The sequence below is a fragment of the Scyliorhinus torazame genome, chromosome 16 (assembly GCF_047496885.1).
Source record: "Scyliorhinus torazame isolate Kashiwa2021f chromosome 16, sScyTor2.1, whole genome shotgun sequence".
Taxonomy (NCBI): Eukaryota; Metazoa; Chordata; class Chondrichthyes; order Carcharhiniformes; family Scyliorhinidae; genus Scyliorhinus; species Scyliorhinus torazame.
Window position 1 is genome coordinate 95594913 of NC_092722.1, and position 19730 is coordinate 95614642.

A 19730-nucleotide genomic window follows, 5' to 3' on the forward strand; every position below is an offset into this window, starting at 1 on the left:
TCCTGTGTTCCTTCAGAGACATAGGACATAGAACTTACAGTGCAGAAGGAGGCTATTTGGCCCATCGAGGAAAAACCACCCCACTTAAGTCCACACTTCCTCCCTATCCCACCCAACCCAACCCAACCTTTTTGGACACTAAGGGCAATTTATCATGGCCAATCCTGCACATCTTTGGACTGTGGGAGGAAACCAGAGCACCCGGACGAAACCCACGCAGACACGGGGAGAAAGTGCAGACTCCCCGCAGACAGTGACCCAAGCCGGGAATTGAACCTGGTACCCTGGAGCTGTGATGCAACTGTGCTAGCCACTGTACTATCGTGCTGACCCATGACATCCTTGACCAGGCACCAGGGGGGCAACATACCATCCTGGAGTCTCTTTCACATCCACTGAAGCGTGCCCCTGACTAAGAGTTCCCTATAACTATCGCTCTCCTGCACTTTGCCCTCCCTTGCTGAGCCAGTTGTGTTGTCACTGTTCTGGCTGCTGTTGTTTTCCCCTGATAGGCTATCCCCCCCAATAGTATCCAACAATATACTTGTTAGAGAGGGGGACAGCCACAGAGGATTCCTGCACTGTCTGCCTGCCCTTTCTAGTGATCATCCACCTGACTGCCTGCACGTTGGCTGTGACCATGTCTCTATAACTCCCATCTATGACGCTTTCCGCTACACGCATGCTCCTAAGTTGCTGCTCTAACCGAACCATGTAGTCTGTGAGGAGCTTCCATTGGTTACATTTCCTTCAGTAAAGTCGACTGGAATGCCAGAAGCATCATGGATCTCCCACATCTCACAGTTAGAGCACTGCACCCCTCTGAGTGACATTTAAGCACTAGTTAATTAATTCAAAATAAATACTGTGGTCATCTGTATTAGGGGTTTTTTGGTACCTAGGTTGGAGGTACCTGATACTGTAAGATCATTGGTGTTGAAGGTACCTGATACTGTAAGATCATTGGTGGAGCCTGCCTGTTGGTTCCACCCAGAAAGGCAGAGTATAAGAGTCTGTGTTTCCCTGGATGCTGCATTCTGTATCTGCACTGCTGGGGGAAACATCTAGTTCAATAAAGCCTTCAATTGTCCTACAATCTCGCTTCGGGAGTTATTGATCGTGCATCAATTTATTGAACTAGATTTGAAGAATGGAGCTCCGCATCAAGCCGGAGTGGCTACAACTTAGCCCCCATGCGGCAAACTCAGCGGCGACCTTTAAACATTGGCTGGCATGTTTCAACGGATACATCAGGCGGCCACGACTCCACCCACGGAGGACCAGAAACTGCAAGTTCTCCACGGAAGGGTGAGCCCAGAAATCTGCATGCTCATCGAGGGCGCGGACGGTTTCGAGGCCGCAATGACCCTGTTAAAAGGACATTACATTCGCCCAGTAAATCAGGCCCAACATCTTCTAGCTACAAGACGACAAATTCCGGGGGAATCGCTAGATGAATTCTACCACCCACTGCTCATACTAGGTAGGACCTGTGACTGTCCGCAGGTTTCAGCAACGACCACACCAAACTTTTAATCCGGGATGCCTTCGTTGCAGGTATGCTGTCCTCACAGATCCGCCAGCGGCTGCTGGAAAAGGAGATGCTGGGTCTCAAGGAGGCACGGGCACTCGCAAGCTTCTTAGACATAGCCTCCCGCAACGCCCGAGCGTACGTCCCCGACCGCGCGGTAGCCCCAAGGGCAGTGTGAACCCCACCCGCAGCCGATTCCGACGCATCCTCCAACCCCCCACAATCTTGTGCCGCGTGGCTGACAGACAACCCTGGGGCCCCCGGTGTTATTTTTGCCGGCAAGCCAAGCACCCCCAGCAACGCTGCCCTGCCTGATCCACAGCTTGCAAGGGCTGTGGGAAGAAGGGGCATTTTGTGGCGGTATGCCAGGCCCGGGCGGTCGTCTCCGTCTCTGCAGGTGAACCGGGGCTGCCGCAATTCCCTCCTCGCAGGCCACGTGCGGCCCGTGGGCGCCGCCATTTTTGATCCCGCGAGCCACGTGTGGACCCCAGGCGCCGCCATCTTGTCCCCCAGAGACCACATGCGATTCATGGGCGCCGCCACCTTGCCCACCCCCGGCCATGTGCGACCCGTGAACGCCGCCATCTTGGCTGGAGTCTCAAGACCCCGATTCGGTTGACCGCACACCGCCCGAGGAGATCCATCAGCTTCTGTTGCGATCGCCTCGGTGACACTGGACCAGTCTCGGCCCCGAACTCTTTCGACCGCTACGACGACTGTACTCATCAACGGATTCTGCCTGATCGACTCCGGGAGCACCAAGAGCTTTATACACCCCAATAAGGTAAGGCACTGCTCCCTCACTATACACCCAGTTAACCAGAAAACCTCCCTGTCCTCCGGGTCTCACTCTGTAGAGATCAAGGGGTACTGCATAGCTAACCTCACAGTCCAGGGAAGAGAGTTTAACAATTTCCGACTCTACGTCCTCCCTCACCTCTGCGCTGCCACACTCCTGGGATTGGACTTCCAATGTAAGCTCCAGAGCTTAGCTTTTAAATTCGTCGGCCCTATACCCCCTCTCACTGTCTGCAGCCTCGCGACCCTCAAGGTCGACCCACCTTCCCTGTTTTCAAACCTCACCCCCGATTGCAAACCCGTCGCCACCAGGAGCAGATGGTACAGTGCCCAGGACCGGACCTTCATCAGGTCAGAAGTCCAGTGGTTACTGAAGGAAGGTATTATCGAGGCTAGCAACAGCCCCTGGAGAGCTCAAGTGGTGGTTGTAAAGACCGGGGAGAAGCACAGGATGGTCATCGATTACAGTCAGACCATCAACAGGTATACGCAGCTCGACGCGTACCCTCTCCCCTGCATATCTGATTTGGTCAATCATAGAACATAGAACATAGAACAATACAGCGCAGTACAGGCCCTTCGGCCCACGATGTTGCAACGAAACAAAAGCCATCTAACCTACACTATGCCATTATCATCCATATGTTTATCCAATAAACTTTTAAATGCCCTCAATGTTGGCGAGTTCACTACTGTAGCAGGTAGGGCATTCCACGGCCTCACTACTCTTTGCGTAAAGAACCTACCTCTGACCTCTGTCCTATATCTATTGCCCCTCAGTTTAAAGTTATGTCCCCTCGTGCCAGCCATATCCATCCGCGGGAGAAGGCTCTCACTGTCCACCCTATCCAACCCCCTGATCATTTTGTATGCCTCTATTAAGTCTCCTCTTAACCTTCTTCTCTCCAACGAAAACAACCTCAAGTCCATCAGCCTTTCCTCATAAGATTTTCCCTCCATACCAGGCAACATCCTGGTAAATCTCCACTGCACCCGTTCCAAAGCCTCCACGTCCTTCCTATAATGCGGTGACCAGAACTGTACGCAATACTCCAAATGCGGCCGTACCAGAGTTCTGTACAGCTGCAACATGACCTCCCGACCCCGGAACTCAATCCCTCTACCAATAAAGGCCAACACTCCATAGGCCTTCTTCACAACCCTATCAACCTGGGTGGCAACTTTCAGGGATCTATGTACATGGACACCTAGATCCCTCTGCTCATCCACACTTTCAAGAACTTTACCATTAGCCAAATATTCCGCATTCCTGTTATTCCTTCCAAAGTGAATCACCTCACACTTCTCCACATTAAACTCCATTTGCCACCTCTCAGCCCAGCCCTGCAGCTTATCAATATCCCTCTGTAACCTGCTACATCCTTCCACACTATCGACAACACCACCGACTTTAGCATCGTCTGCAAATTTACTCACCCACCCTTCTGCGCCTTCCTCTAGGTCATTGATAAAAATGACAAACAGCAATGGCCCCAGAACAGATCCTTGTGGTACTCCACTTGTGACTGTACTCCATTCTGAACATTTCCCATCAACCACCACCCTCTGTCTTCTTTCAGCTAGCCAATTTCTGATCCACATCTCTAAATCACCCTCAATCCCCAGCCTCCGTATTTTTTGCAATAGCCTACCGTGGGGAACCTTATCAAACGCTTTGCTGAAATCCATATACACCACATCAACTGCTCTACCCTCGTCTACCTGTTCAGTCACCTTCTCAAAGAACTCAATAAGGTTTGTGAGGCATGACCTACCCTTCAGATTGCACAGTACAAGGTCTTTTTCATGGGGGACCTCAAATCCGCCTACCACCAGCTCCCCATTCACCCAGACGACCACAAGTACATTGCATTTGAAGCAGATGGGCGGCTCTACCACTTCCTAAGGGTTCCCTTCGGTGTCACAAATGGGGTCTCGGTCTTCCAACAGGAGATGGACCGAATGGTTCACCGGTACGGTTTGCGGGCCATGTTTCCGTACCTCGACAACGTCACCATCTGCGGCCACGACCAGCAGGACCACGACACCAACCTCCGCAAATTCCTCCATACCGCCAATCTCCTTAACCTGACCTATAACAAGGAAAAATGCGTATTCAGCACCGATCGTCTAGCCATCCTTGGCTACGTAGTGCACGATGGAGTCATAGGCCCCGATCGCGAATGCATGCGCCCCCTCATGGTGTTCCCCCTCCTCCACTGCTCCACGGCCCTGAAACGTTGCCTGGGGTTTCTCTCATATTACGCCCAGTGGGTCCCCAATTATGCGGACAAGGCCTGCCCACTAATCCAATCCACGGGTTTCCCCCTGTCGGCAGAGGCCCACCAGGCCTTCAGTCGCATAAAGGCAGGCATCGCAAAGGCAATGATGCACGCAATCGATGAGTCCCTTCCCTTCCAGGTCGAGAGCGACGCATCCGACGTAGCTCTGGCGGCCACCCTCAACCAGGCGGGCACCCTCCATGCCTCCGAAATCCGTCATTCCTCCGTTGGAAATGAGGCCCAAGCCATAGTAGAAGCTGTGCGGCATTGGAGGCACTACCTGGCTGGCAGGAGATTCACGCTCCTCACTAACCAAGGGTCGGTAGCTTTCATGTTCGATAATGCACAGCGGGGCAAGGTAAAGAACGATAAGATCTTACAGTGGAGGATCGAGCTCTCCACCTACAACTACGAGATCTTGTATTGTCCAGGGAAGCTCAACGAGCCTCCTGATGCCCTATCCCGTGTGCCACCGCACAAGTGGACTATCAAAACCCGCAACCTGCCCTACTCCATCGAGGAGGTCAGGACCGTCACCAGGAACTGCCAAATCTGCGCGGAGTGCAAGCCGCACTTCTACCGGCCAGAGAAAGTGCACCCGGTGAAGGCTTCTCGTCCCTTTGAGCGCCTCAGCATGGACTTCAAAGGACCCCTCCCCTCCACCGACCGCAACACATACTTCTTGAACGTGATTGACGAGTACTCCCAGTTCCCGTTCGCCATCCCCTGTCCCGACATGACCGCTGCCACCATCATTAAAGCCTTCCACAGCATCTTTACCCTGTTCGGTTTCCCCGCCTACGTCCACAGCGATAGGGGATCCTCCTTCATGAGCAACGAGCTGCGTCAATTCCGGCTCAGCAAGGGGACTGCCTCAAGGAGGAAACCAGTTATAACCCCCGTGGAAACGGGCAGGTGGAGAGGGAGAACGGAAAGGTCTGGAAGACCGTCCTACTGGCCCTATGGTCCAGGAATCTTCCAGTCTCCCGCTGGCAGGAGGTCCTCCCCGATGCACTCCACTCCATTCGATCACTACTGTGTACCACGACCAACGAAACACCTCATGAACGTCTCCTTGTCTTCCCTAGGAAGTCCTCCTCCGGGACCTCGCTCCCAACCTGGCTGGCAGCTCCTGGACCCATTCTGCTCCGCAAACGCGTGCGGGCGCACAAGTCGGACCCATTGGTCGAGAGGGTACACCTCCTTCATGCTAACCCCCAGTACGCCTATGTGGCGTACCCCGACGGCCAACAGGATACGGTCTCCCTCTGGGACCTGGCGCCCGCGGGATCCCCACCAACACCCTCCTCACCAACCCCACCCACCCTCCCACCGGCACACCCCACGGCTGCCCCCTTCCCAGGGTGATCGGTCCTCCCACTGGTCCCACCCAAGGGCGCTGAAGCTGAAGACACCACGCTCCCAGAGTCACGGATGCCCGAGCCGGCGCCTGCATCATCGCCGAGACTGCGACGATCACAGAGGACGACCAAGGCCCCCGATCGACTAATAGCTTCATTATGAAATGTATCTGTAAATAAATACCTGTAAATAATTTGTGTGACATCTAAAGAGGCAAAACACTACCACCGACGGGTACTGCCATAACCTCCACCACCCCCGCCGGAATGTGGTCGTCTGTATTAGGGGTATTACGGTACCTAGGTTGGAGGTACCTGATACTGTAAGATCATTGGTGTTGGAGGTATTTGATACTGTAAGATCATTGGCGGAGCCTGCCTGCTGGTTCCGCCCAGAAAGGCGGAGTGTAAGAGTCTGTGTTTCCCGAGCTGCTGCATTCTGTACCTGCGCTGCTGGGGGAAACATCTAGTACAATAAAGCCTTCAATTGTCCTACAATCTCGCTTCGGGAGTTATTGATCCGTGTATCAAATACTTATATTGTTATTAGATTAAATAACGATTAACTATATGGTGCCTGGTGCTGGATTTTTACTATAAAATTAAATACTAAATACTAATCTCTGCTTTCAGGTTTAGTTATTCTTCGACCTAGTTAAGTAATTTGTTTTAATTGTTTTTTTCAATGTTTTTATTTCAAAATTACACAGATTTCCCACCAACCAATCAGGTCACAGCTTTACTGTGACATCACCTCTCAGTCCTGTCCCCCCCAAAGAAATTTGAAGCACAGAGACACAGAGAGTCACAGGCACAAATACCACTTACCTTCTCAGACTGCACTCAGTTCCTGCTCAGTTCCGTTCCCGATGTGGAGGACTTACCTGCCTTAACTGCTACTCACCACTCTCCCTTGTATTCACCTGCAGCAGGGCAAGGCCACTCCCTGAAAATTTGTGCAACAAATCAAGGGATAAAAGGCACCTCCTCCCACCCAGCCTCGAATTTCCACCTGCCTTCAAATTCCCCAACTCACTCTTCAATGTGGGGCTGGATTCTCCGCCATCAGGATGCTCCGTTTTGCCTGGGGGTTTCCCAACGGCATGGGGCTGCCCCGTAATGGGAAACCCCATTCAACAGCCGGTAAAACGGAGCATTCCGCCGGCCTGCTGAACCAGAAAACTGGCACGGCGGAATGGAGAATCCAGCCCTGGTTGTGTTTTCTCTGTCTCACTGGGTGAGTTTCAAATCGCTTTCTTAAATAGGCCTGAGATAACTCACACACCCGGTAACTTTAGCCCCAAAAGCCAAATCTTATCTCTTCTTGAAATTACACAACGTTATAAGAACATAAGAACTAGGAGCAGGAGGAGGCCATCTGGCCCCTCGAGCCTGCTCCGCCATTCAATGAGATCATGGCTGATCTTTTGTGGACTCAGCTCCACGTTCCGGCCTGAAAACCATAACCCTTAATCCCTTCATTCTTCAAAAAACTATCTATCTTTATCTTAAAAACATTGAATGAAGGACCCTCTATTGCTTCACTGGGCAAGGAATTCCATAGATTCACAACCCTTTGGGTGAAGAAGTTCCTCCTAAACTCAGTCCTAAATCTACTTCCCCTTATTTTGAGGCTATGCCCCCTAGTTCTGCTTTCACCCGCCAGTGGAAACAACCTGCCCGCATCTATCCTATCTAGTCCCTTCATAATTTTATATGTTTCGATAAGATTCATCCTTCTAAATTCCAACAAGTACAGTCCCAGTCTACTCAACCTCTCCTCATAATCCAACCCCTTCAGCTCTGGGATTAACCTAGTGAATCTCCTCTGCACACCCTCCAGTGCCAGTACGTCCTTTCTCACGTAAGGAGACCAAAACTGAACACAAAACTCCAGGTGTGGCCTCACTAACACCTTATACAATTGCAGCATAACCTCCCTAGTCTTAAACTCCATCCCTCTAGCAATGAAGGACAAAATTCCATTTGCCTTCTTAATCACCTGTTGCACCTGTAAACCAACTTTTTGCGACTCATGCCCTAGCACACCCTCGTGTGCACAGCAGTATGTTTTAATATTTTATCATTTAAATAATAATCCCTTTTGCTGTTATTCCTACCAAGATGGATAACCTCACATTTGTCAACATTGTATTCCATCTGCCAGACCCTAGCCCATTCACTTAGCCTATCCAAATCCCTCTGCAGACTTCCAGTATCCTCTGCACTTTTTGCTTTACCACTCATCTTAGAGTCGTCTGCAAACTTGGACACACTGCCCTTGGTCCCCAACTCCAAATCATCTATGGAAATTGTGAACAATTGTGGGCCCAACACTGATCCCTGAGGGACACCACTAGCTACTGCTTGCCAACCAGAGAAACACCCATTAATCCCCACTCTTTGCTTTCTATTAATTAACCAATCCTCTATCCATGCTAATACTTTCCCCTTAATGCCATGCATCTTTATCTTGTGCAACAACCTTTTGTGTGGCACCTTGTCAAAGGCTTTCTGGAAATCCAGATATACCACATCCATTGGCTCCCCATTATCTACCGCACTGGAAATGTCCTCAAAAAATTCCACTAAATTAGTTAGGCACGACCTGCCCTTTGTGAACCCATGCTGCCCTACTACCAAAGTTAAGCTCACTGGCCTATAATTACCCGCTTTCTGCCTACCTCCTTTTTTAAACAGTGGTGTCACGTTTGCTAATTTACAATCCACTGGGACCACCCCAGAGTCTAGTGAATTTTGGTAAATTATCACCAGTGCATTTGCAATTTCCCTAACCATCTCTTTTAGCACTCTGGGATGCATTCCATCAGGGCCAGGAGACCTGTCCACCTTTAGCCCCATTAGCTTGCCCATCACTACCTCCTTAGTGATAACAATCCTCTCAAGGTCCTCACTTGTCATAGCCTCATTTCTATCAGTCATTGGCATGTTATTTGTGTCTTCCACTGTGAAGACCGACCCAAAAACCTGTTCAGTTCCTCAGCCATTTCCTCATCCCCCATTATTAAATCTCCCTTCTCATCCTCTAAAGGACCAATATTTACCTTAGCCACTCTTTTTTGTTTTATATATTTGTAGAAACTTTTACTATCTGTTTTTATATTCTGAGCAAGTTTACTCTCATAATCTATCTTACTCTTCTTTATAGCTTTTTTAGTAGCTTTCTGTTGCCCCCTAAAGATTTCCCAGTCCTCGAGTCTCCCACTAATCTTTGGTACTTTGTATGTTTTTTCCTTCAATTTGATACTCTCCCTTATTTCGTTAGATATCCATGGTCGATTTACCCTCCTTCTACCGCCCTTCCTTTTTGTTGGTATAACCCTTTGCTGAGCACTGTGAAAAATCGCTTGGAAGGTTCTCCACTGTTCCTCAACTGTTTCACCATAAAATTTGCTCCAGTCTACCTTAGCTAGTTCTTCTCTCATCCCATTGTAATCTCCTTTGTTTAAGCACAAAACACTAGTGTTTGACTTTCCCTTCTCACCCTCCATCTGTATTTTAAATTCCACCATATTGTGATCGCTCCTTCTGAGAGGATCCCTAACTATGAGATCCTGAATCAATCCTGTCTCATTACACAGGACCAGATCTAGGACCGCTTGTTCCCTCGTAGGTTCCATTACATACTGTTCTAGGAAACTATCGCGGATACATTCTATAAACCCCTCCTCAAGGCTGCCTTGACCGACCTGGTTAAACCAATCAACATGTAGATTAAAATCCCCCATGATAACTGCTGTACCATTTCTACATGCATCAGTTATTTCTTTGTTTATTGCCTGCCCCACCATAATGTTACTATTTGGTGGCCTATAGACTACTCCTATCAGTGACTTTTTCGCCTTACTATTCCTGATTTCCACCCAAATGGATTCAACCTTATCCTCCATAGCACTGATGCCATCCCTTACTATTGCCCGGATGTCATCTTTAATTAACAGAGCTACACCACTTCCCTTACCATCCACTCTGTCTTTCCGAATAGTTTGATACCCTCGGATATTTGACTCCCAGTCGTGACCATCCTTTAACCATGTTTCAGTAATGGCCACTAAATCATAGTCATTCACGATGATTTGCGCCATCAACTCATTTACCTTATTCCGAATACTACGGGCATTCAGGTAAAGTACACTTATGTTGGCTTTTTTACCTCTGCTCTGAATCTTAACACCTCGATCAGTAACCTCTCCTAAGTTATATTTCCTCTTAACCTTTCTCCTAATTTTTCTTGTCGTTGAACCCATATCTTCATGTAACAACCTGAAATGAAATGAAATGAACCTGCCGCATCGCTTACCATTAATGTTTTCACTTCCCGCTTTATTCCTTTTAGTATTACTGGGCCTATTCACTGAGCTCCCCTCAGTCACTGTACCTTGTACTGTCGCCTTTTTTGATTTTTGACTATGGCTTCTCTGCCTTACACTTTCCCCCTTACTGCCTTTTGTTTCTGTCCTTGTTTTACTACCTTCCAACTTCCTGCATCGGTTCCCATCCCCCTGCCACATTAGTTTAAACTCTCCCCAACAGCTCGAGCAAACACCCCCCCTTGGACATCGGTTCCAGTCCTGCCCAGATGCAGACCGTCCAGTTTGTACTGGTCCCACCTCCCCCAGAACTGGTTCCAATGTCCCAGGAATTTGAATCCCTCCCTCTTGCACCATCTCTCGAGCCACGCATTCATCCTCTCTATCCTGACATTCCTACTCTGACTAGCTCGTGGCACTGGTAGCAATCCTGAGATTATTACCTTTGAGGTCCTACTTTTTAGTTTAACACCTAACTCCCTAAATTCAGCTTGTAGGACCTCGTCCCATTTTTTACCTGTATCGTTGGTGCCTAGGTGCACCACGACATCTGGCTGTTCACCCCCCCCCCCTCCCCCCCATCCCCCAGAATGTCCTGCAGCCGCTCCAAGACATCCTTGTCCCTTGCACCAGGGAGGCAACATATCATCCTGGAGTCTCGATTGCATCCGCAGAACCGCCTGTCTCTTCCCCTTACAATTGAGTCCCCTGTCACTATAGTCCTGCCATTCTTCTTCCTGCCCAGCTGCGCAGCAGGGCCAGCCATGGTGCCATGAACCTGGCTGCTGCTGCCTTCCCCTGGTGAGCCATCTCCCCCAACAGTATCCAAAGCGGTATATCTGTTTTGCAGGGAGATGACCGCAGAGGACACCTGCACTGCCTTCCTACTCTTGCTCTGTCTTTCTATCTCCCTCAGTACCTTTCACCTGCGGTGTGACCAACTCGCTAAACGTGCTATCCACGACGTCCTCAGCATCGCGGATGCTCCAAAGTGAGTCCAACCGCAGCTCCAGAGCCATCAAGCGGTCTAACAGGAGATGCAACTGGACACACTTCTTGCACGTGAAGGAGCCAGGGACAGTGGACGTGTCCCTAAGCTCCCACATCGCACACGAGGAGCATGACACGGGTCTGAGATCTCCTGCCATGTCTTAAACCTTCGGTTAACTTCAACAATTACAATTCCCCCCTCCCCCCAATTAAATAAATAAATAAACAACGAAGAAAAAATAAATAAATATACCAATGAAAAGAAACAGAAAAACAGAAACACGACTTACCAGTCACTTACCAGGGATAAAAAGCACTTCCTCCCTACCCAGCTTCGAATTCCCACCTAGATTCAAATTTCCAAACTCACTCTTGGTTGTGTCTCACTCCGGCTGTGTCTTCTCTGGCTCACTGGGAGAACTCACTGGGAGTGAGTTTATAAGTTGCTCTTTTTAAACTGTCCTGAATTGACTCCCCTCCCCCACCTGCTTTTAGATCAAGGTAGATTTAAGTGACTGACACTTAACTGCCAACCAGTTATGTGAGTCGGTGGGGCATCCCTTGTTAACCTACACTGCACAATTCTAGCTTAATTTAAATTAATTGAAACTCCTGAAATTTAAAAGGAACTGCCTTTCTGATTTAATTCAATTCCCACCTAGATTCAAATTCCCAAACTCACTCTTGGTTCTGTCTCACGCTGGCTGTGTCTTCTCTGGCTCACTGGGAGAACTCACCAGGAATAAACATCAGTGTAGGTTGTGCGTCCTATCCCATCCAGCACTTCCACTTCTACTGTGGCGTTCGGCAAGGCAATAGAGATGTTAGGCAAAGTGTGACTTGTAGCAGTCATGTGTTGTATGGAGGCCAAAGGGTAGGCTGAAAGTACATTTGTGAGCAATACCCCCTCTGTTACATTCTCCGCACAAACATGTTGAAGTTAACATTATGCAGAAGCTAACATTTTGCTTTTCCTGTGTAATCTTTCAGTTTTCACACGGGTTTACAAAGTTCTATGAATCTGCTGAAGCTACTGGATCTCGAAGCTTCTGAAGAAGATAGTATGGCTTTGAAACACATCTGCAAGATAGTTCTATTTCGATCGGCCACTCTTTGTGCTGCTACTCTGGCTGTTATTCTGAAGCATATTAAGACCAATAAGGGTGTAAAACGACTCAGAACAGCAGTGGGGATGACTGGAACTCTGTACAGAAGCAATGTGCAGTAAGTAACAAGCAGGAATTACACATCCGAGGTTAGAATGTTCTCATTTATTTGCAGAGTGGCACAGTGGGCGGGAAAGATTTTGTGGAAGCTGCTGGCTCCAAGGATGGCTTCCTATGCCGTAAATTGCAATCCCAGAAACACCAATATTTTATTTTAATTTTGTAAGACTGTGAGGAAAGGATACCTCGCTCGAGGAATGAGTTCACTCAAAATAGGGATATGGTATATTAAAACAAACTTTATTCCTGACACAGTATTAAAATATCTTTATAAGGGATGAGGAGCTAAAAAGTGATTTTAGGGAGTTAGGTTGGAAGCTAAAGAGCAGTACAAGCAGAGTAGTGATCTCAGGATTGCTACCGGTGCCACGTGCAAGTGAGGCAAGGAACAGAGAGCGAGTGCAGCTGAACACATGGCTACAGGGCTGGTGCAGGAGGGAAGGCTTCAGATATGTGGATCATTGGGATATCTTCTGGGGAAGGTGGGACCTATACATGAACGACAAATTGCACCTAAACTGGAGGGGCACCAATATCCTGGGTGGGAGGTTTGCTAGAGCTCTTCGGGAGGGTTTAAAGTAGTTTGGCAGGGGCATGGGAATCAGAGCTATGGATCAGAGGATAGGGTAGCTGTTGAACTGCAGCAAGTCTGTGAGGAAGGATAGACAGTTGATAGAGCAAAGTTGCACTCAGTGGAATGGGTTAAAGTGTGTCTGTTTCAATGCAAGGAATGTCAGGAATAAGGGAGATGAACTTAGAGCATGGACCAGTACTTGGAACTACGATGTTGTGGCCATTACGGAGACATGGATTTCACAGGAGCAGGAATGGTTGTTAGATGTTCTGGGGTTTAGATGTTTTCAGAAGAATAGGGAGGGAGGTAAAAGAGGAGGGGGAGTAGCACTGTTAATTAGGGAGTGCACCACAACTGCAGAAAAGGAGGTAGTTGAGGAGGGTTTGTCTACTGAGTCAGTATGGGTGGAAGTCAAAAACAAGAAAGGAGCAGTCACTTTATTGGGAGTTTTCTATAGACCCCCCAATAGCAGCAGAGAGATAGAGGAAGAGGAACAGATTGGGCGGCAGATCTTGGAAAAGTGCAGAAGGAACAGAGTTGCTGTCATGGGTGACTTCAACTTCCCTAATATTGACTGGAACCTTCTTAGTGCAAATGGTTTGGATGGAGCAGATTTTGTCAGGTGTGTACAGGAAGGATTCCTGACTCAATATGTAGATAGGCCGACTAGGGGGAGGCCGTATTGGACTTGGTGACCGGCAACGAACCAGGCCAGGTGTCAGATGTCTCGGTGGGAGAGCATTTCGGTGACAGTGATCACAACTCCTTGACCTTTACCACAGTCATGGAGAGGGATAGGAACACACAGTATGGGAAGGTATTTAATTGGGGGAGGGGAAATTATACTGCTATTAGACAGGAGCTGAGGAACATAAAGTGGGAATAATTGTTCTTGGGGAAATGCATAACAGTAATGTGGGGATTGTTTAAGGAACACTTGCTGCGAGTGCTGAATAGTTTTGTCCCACTGAGACGAGGAAGGAATTGTAAGGTGAGGAAGCCTTGGATGACAAGAGAAGTGGAGCTTCTAGTCAAGAGGAAGAAGGAAGCTTACGTAAGGTTGAGGAAGCAAGGATCTGACTCGGCTCTAGAGGGTTACAAGGTAGCCAGGATGGAACTCAAAAATGGACTGAGGAGAGCTAGAAGGGGGCACAAAAAAGCCCTGGTGGGAAGGATTAGGGAAAACCCCAAGGCGTTCTACACTTATGTGAGAAATAAGAGGATGATCAGAGTGAGAGTAGGGCCAATCAGGGATAGTGGAGGGAACTTGTGCCTAGAGTCTGAAGAGATGGGGGAAGCCCTAAATTAATCCTTTGCTTCAGTATTCACTAGAGAGAGGGACCTTGTTGCCCATGAGAACAGCATCAGGATATATAAGTCCCCTGGGCCTGACGGGATACACCCAAGGTTCCTACGGGAAGCGAGGGAGGAGATTGCTGCGACGTTGGCGATGATCTTTGCGTCCTCACTCTCCAGTGGAGTAGTAACCGGATGATTGGAGGGAGGTGAATGTTCCCCTGTTCAAGAAAGTGAATAGGGAAATCCCTGGGAATTACAGACCCATCAGTCTTACGTCTGTGGTGAGCAAAATCATAGAATCATAGAAGTTACAGTACAGAAGGAGGCCATTTGGCCCATCGAGTCTGCACCGGCTCTTGGAAAGAGCACCCTACCGAAGCCCACACCTCCACCCTATCCCCATAACCCAGTAACCCCACCCAACACGAAGGGCAATTTTGGACACTAAGGGCAATTTAGCATGGCCAATCCACCTAACCTGCACATCTTTGGACTGTGGGAAGAAACCGGGGCACGCGGAGGAAACCCACGTACACACGGGGAGAACGTGCAGACTTCGCACAGACAGTGACCCAAGCTGGGAATCGAACCTGGGACCCTGGAGCTGTGAAGCAATATTGTAAAGGATCCTGAGAGACAGGATTTATGATTATTTAGAAAAACATCGTTTGATTAAAGATAGTCAGCATGGCTTTGTGAGGGGCAGGTCAGGCCTCACAAGCCTCATTGAATTCTTTGTGGATGTGACGAGACACATTAATGAAGGTCAGGCAATGGATGTGGTGCATATGGATTTCAGTAAGGCATTCGATAAGGTTCCCCATGGTAGGCTCATTCAGAAAGTTAGGGGGCATGGGATACAGGGAAATTTGGCTGTCTGGATACAGAATTGGCTGGCCGAAAGAAGACAGCGAGTGGTAGTGGATAGAAAGTATTCTGCCTGGAGGTCGGTGACCAGTGGTGTCCCGCAAGGATCTGTCCTGAGACCTCTGCTCTTTGTGGTTTTTATAAATGACTTGGATGAGGAAATGGAAGGGTGGGTTAGTATGTTTGCTGATGACACAAAGGTTGGTGGAGTTGTAGATAGTGTTGAGGGTTGTTGCAGGTTACAGAAGGACATTGACAGGATGCAGAGCTGGGCTGAGAAGTGGCAGATGGAGTTCAACCTTGATAAATGTGAAGTGATTCATTTTGGAAGGTCGAATTTGAATTCTGAATACAGGGTTAAAGGCAGGATTCTTGGAAGTGTGGAGGAACAGATTGATCTTGGTGTCCATGTACAAAGTTCAAAGTTGCCACCCAGGTTGATAGGGTTGTTAAGAAGGCATCTGGTGTGTTGGCTTTCATTAACAGGGGGATTGAATTTAAGAGCTGCGAGGTTTTGCTGCAGCTTTATAAAACTCTAGTTAGACCACATTTGGAATATTGTGTCCAGTTCTGGTCGCCTCATTATAGGAAGGATGTGGATGCTTTGGAGAGGGTACAGAGGAGGTTTACCAGGATGCTGCCTGGACTGGAGGGCATGTCTTATGAAGAAAGGTTGAGGGAGCTAGGGCTTTTCTCACTGGAGTGAAGAAGGCAGAGAGGTGACTTGATAGAGGTGTACAAGGTGATGAGAGGCATGGATAGAGTGGATACCAGAGACTTTTCCCCAGGGTGGAAATGGCTGTCACGAGGGGACATAATTTTAAGGTGATTGGAGGAAGGTATAGGGGAGATGTCAGAGGTAGGTTCTTTACACAGAGAGTGGTGGGTGTGTGGAATGCACTGCCAGCAGAGGTGGTGGAGTCAGTGTCATGAGGACATTTAAGCGACTCTTGGACAGGCACATGGACAGCAGTAAATTGAAGGGGTGTAGGTTAGATTAGAATAAATGGTCAGCACAACATTGTGGGCTGAAGGGCCTGTATTGTGCTGTACTGTTCTATGTTCTATGCTCTATCACACAAGGTGGGCAGCACGGTGGCATTGTGGATAGCACAATTGCTTCACAGCTCCAGGGTCCCAGGTTCGATTCCAGCTTGGGCCACTGTCTGTGCGGAGTCTGCACATCCTCCCCGTGTGTGCGTGGGTTTCCTCCGGGTGCTCCGGTTTCCTCCCACAGTCCAAAGATGTGCAGGTTAGGTGGATTGGCCATGATAAATTACCCTTAGTGTCCAAAATTGCCCTTAGTGTCGGGTGGGGTTACTGGGTTATTGGGATAGTGTGGAGGTGTTGACCTTGGGTAGTGAGCTCTTTCCAAGAGCCGGTGCAGGCTCGATGGGCCGAATGGCCTCCTTCTGCACTGTAAATTCTATGATTAAAAAAAAGTCAATGGCTTACAATTACCCCGAAACAATGAAAAACAATACAGTGACAATAACCCTTAACTGCAATCTTTACTTCAGCTCAAACAACAGAATCATCTCGGATCTCAATCCACTTTTAAATACAGTCAGCACTCAGGAGTACTTGCTGGAGAGATGTCACAGAATAATTCAGCTCCGCCGGCACAAACCTATGGTCGTCACATATCAAAGAATAGCACAGCACAGGAACAGGCCCTTCGGCCCTCCAAGCCTGTACCGGTCATGATACCACCCTTGGCTAAAATCCTCAGCACTTCCTTGTGCCGTATCCGTCTATACCCATCCTATCCATGTATTTGTCGAGATGCCTTTTGAACGCTGTTTATGTATCTGCTTCCACAACCTTCCCTGGAAACGCGTTCCAGGCACTCACCACCCTTTGCGCAAAAATCCTGCCTCGCACATCTCCTCTAAATTTAGCCTCACAGACCTTAAACGTATGCCCCCTGATTACTGACCCCTCCACCCTGGGAAAACATGCCTGCCCAACCACTCTATCCATACCCCTCATAATCTTGTAGACCATATCGACGCCCACAACGACATGCCCTCCAACCCGAAATACATCCTATACACCCGTAACACTGAAACCACCACTGGGCCCATGGAATACCTGACCAGCAAGAACAGAAGGGGTGCCAACAACAGTGCCTTCAAACTTATCCCCCTACACGGGATACTGCCCCCATCTGCCCCCAAACCGATCTCTGCTCCATTGCCCATTTCCTCACCATTGCAATGTTCGCCGCCCAATAATAATTTATCAAATCCGGCACCACCACACCCTCCCTCTCCCTCTCACGGAACACTCGCCTCACCTGAGGGGTCTTCCCCACCCACACAGACACCAAAATTATCCGATTAACCTTCCTGAGAAAGGACCTGGGAACAAAGATCGGGAGGTTCTGGAACACAAATAAGAACCTGGGCAATACCATCAATTTCACTGTCTGCACGCGCCCAGCCAGTGACAACAGCAACACCTCCCACCTCTTGAAATCTGCCTTCATTCCCTCCACCAGTCGTGCCAAGTTCAATTTGTGGAGCTGGGACCATGAACTATTGCATTGATAGAGAACCCCTCGCTCTTCCCCATCTTCAATTTGAGCCAAATTCTCTCAAAAATCTCCATAATCTCTCCAATGCTGCTCACCAGGTCTGAGACATATAACAATAAACCGTTCTCATATAGCAAGACTCTATGCTCGGCACCCTCCCCAAATCCCTTTCCAATACCTCGACGCCCTAAGCTATAGCCAATGGATGTATCGCCAAGGCGAAAAGTAATGGGGAGAGCGAGCACCCCTGTCTTGTCCCACGATGTACAAGGAACGTGGTTTTCGCGTCGATCATCTGGGGGACACCATCGCCGACCGTTCCTTGGCGAAGCCATTATTTGAAAACTTGGATGTTTCCTCGGATGGTTCCTCCGGTGTGGTTTTTCCTGACACTAGCCCCGTGCTCCGGAGGTGATATAGGTGTTTCCACATCATCCATTCTCGTGTTTTTATTGAGTAGGATTCTGGAGTCCCTGCAGTCCACCGCTTGGACGTATACTGCGTCTTTTGGCCTGCATCTGTATGCTTTGGTGCCACCTCTGAAGGTCTAGTCTCTATTCTACTTTCCCGCTATTATCAGGGAACATTTGGCTAAGGTGGGTTCTGAGCCTCATGCCTATCAACAGTTCAGCCTGTGCCACTCCGATCTTAACGTGATGGCATGGTCTGGTAGCTGAACAAAAAGAATGCCAACCTCCTCGCCACGGATCCCTTGGCCTGTTTCCTCATACACTTCTTGAAAGTCTCTAATACTCGTTCAGCCAGGAAAGGTGGTATGGAGCTGTCTGGATGTGCTTCGCACTGTTCGTCTTCGTGAAGCATGCAAACTCCTCGCTGGTGACGGGGTACTGTTGTCCATGACTAATACCTCTGGGATGCCATGGGTGTTATGTTCCTTGTATTGTTCTCCAAGATAGCCAAACTCGTAGTGTTGACAAAGAACATAAAGCTATATGCTTAAATCAAAACTAGTTTATTTTACACTACCTAAATTGGTTCGCACACTCTACTGAGTAACAATTAACAAAATAATAGTATTGAATCTATGATACAGTAATTAATTATCTCTCTTTTATATATCTATATATATATAGATATATAAAACCTACACTCTAATTCAACTTCACACTATCCTTCTACATCAACTTCTCCAACAGCTTCTCCCAGAATGCCTAGAGACGCAGCCTTTTATAGGACTACTCAGTGATGCCATCTAGTGTTGACATACATGATCATCTTGTTAACCCTTTACGCTCCTCAGATCATACATATCATTACATCCCCTTTTTTTTAGATGGTTTGTAAAGTACAAAAAGGAAAATATGAGTAACATTATTACATGATACATTGATATGTTTACCAAAAGTTAACAAGTGAGTTCAAATTTGTTTCTTAAAAAAAATATTTTTATTGAAATAATTGTAAAATTTTATAACAAAAACAGAAAGAGAACAACAGGCGTTAAACATTAACATAGTGCAAAAATAGATATTTCCCCGAACGGCTCTGCCTTCACAGACCACTGAAAATAACAAGAAATATACAAACACAACATATCTCCCCCCCACCCTTCCCTCGGAAAGCTGCTACTGCCGACATTTTAAATTAAATTTCCCCAAGAAAGTCGACGAACGACTGCCACATCTGGGAGAACCCTAACATTGATCCTCTTAAGGCAAACTTTATTTTGTGGTCTCTACACTCGGGGGCTTCGAGTCCCTCCACAATAACAGGATCTGTCTCCGGGCTACCACGGAGGCAAAGGCCAGAACGACGGTCTCTTTCACTCCCTGTACTCCCGGGTCTTCTGACACTCCAAAGATCGCCACCTCTGGACTCGGCACCACCCGTGTTCCTAGCACCTTGGACATTGCCCTGGCAAACCCCTGCCAGAACTCCTCAAGCTTCGAGCATGCCCAAAACATATGGACA

At 48.3% G+C, this 19730-nt stretch overlaps 1 protein-coding gene across 2 annotated transcripts in view; it reads left to right on the plus strand.

Annotated features, from left to right (window-relative positions):
• LOC140392956 (hexokinase-1-like) overlaps positions 1 to 19730 on the plus strand; it is a 1204152-nt gene that overhangs the window by 574432 nt on the left and 609990 nt on the right. For both annotated transcript variants that reach the window (XM_072478765.1, XM_072478766.1), the window contains exon 9: positions 12284 to 12517. In XM_072478765.1, the coding sequence (XP_072334866.1) occupies positions 12284 to 12517 (234 nt within the window). The remainder of the gene's footprint in view (positions 1 to 12283; positions 12518 to 19730) is intronic.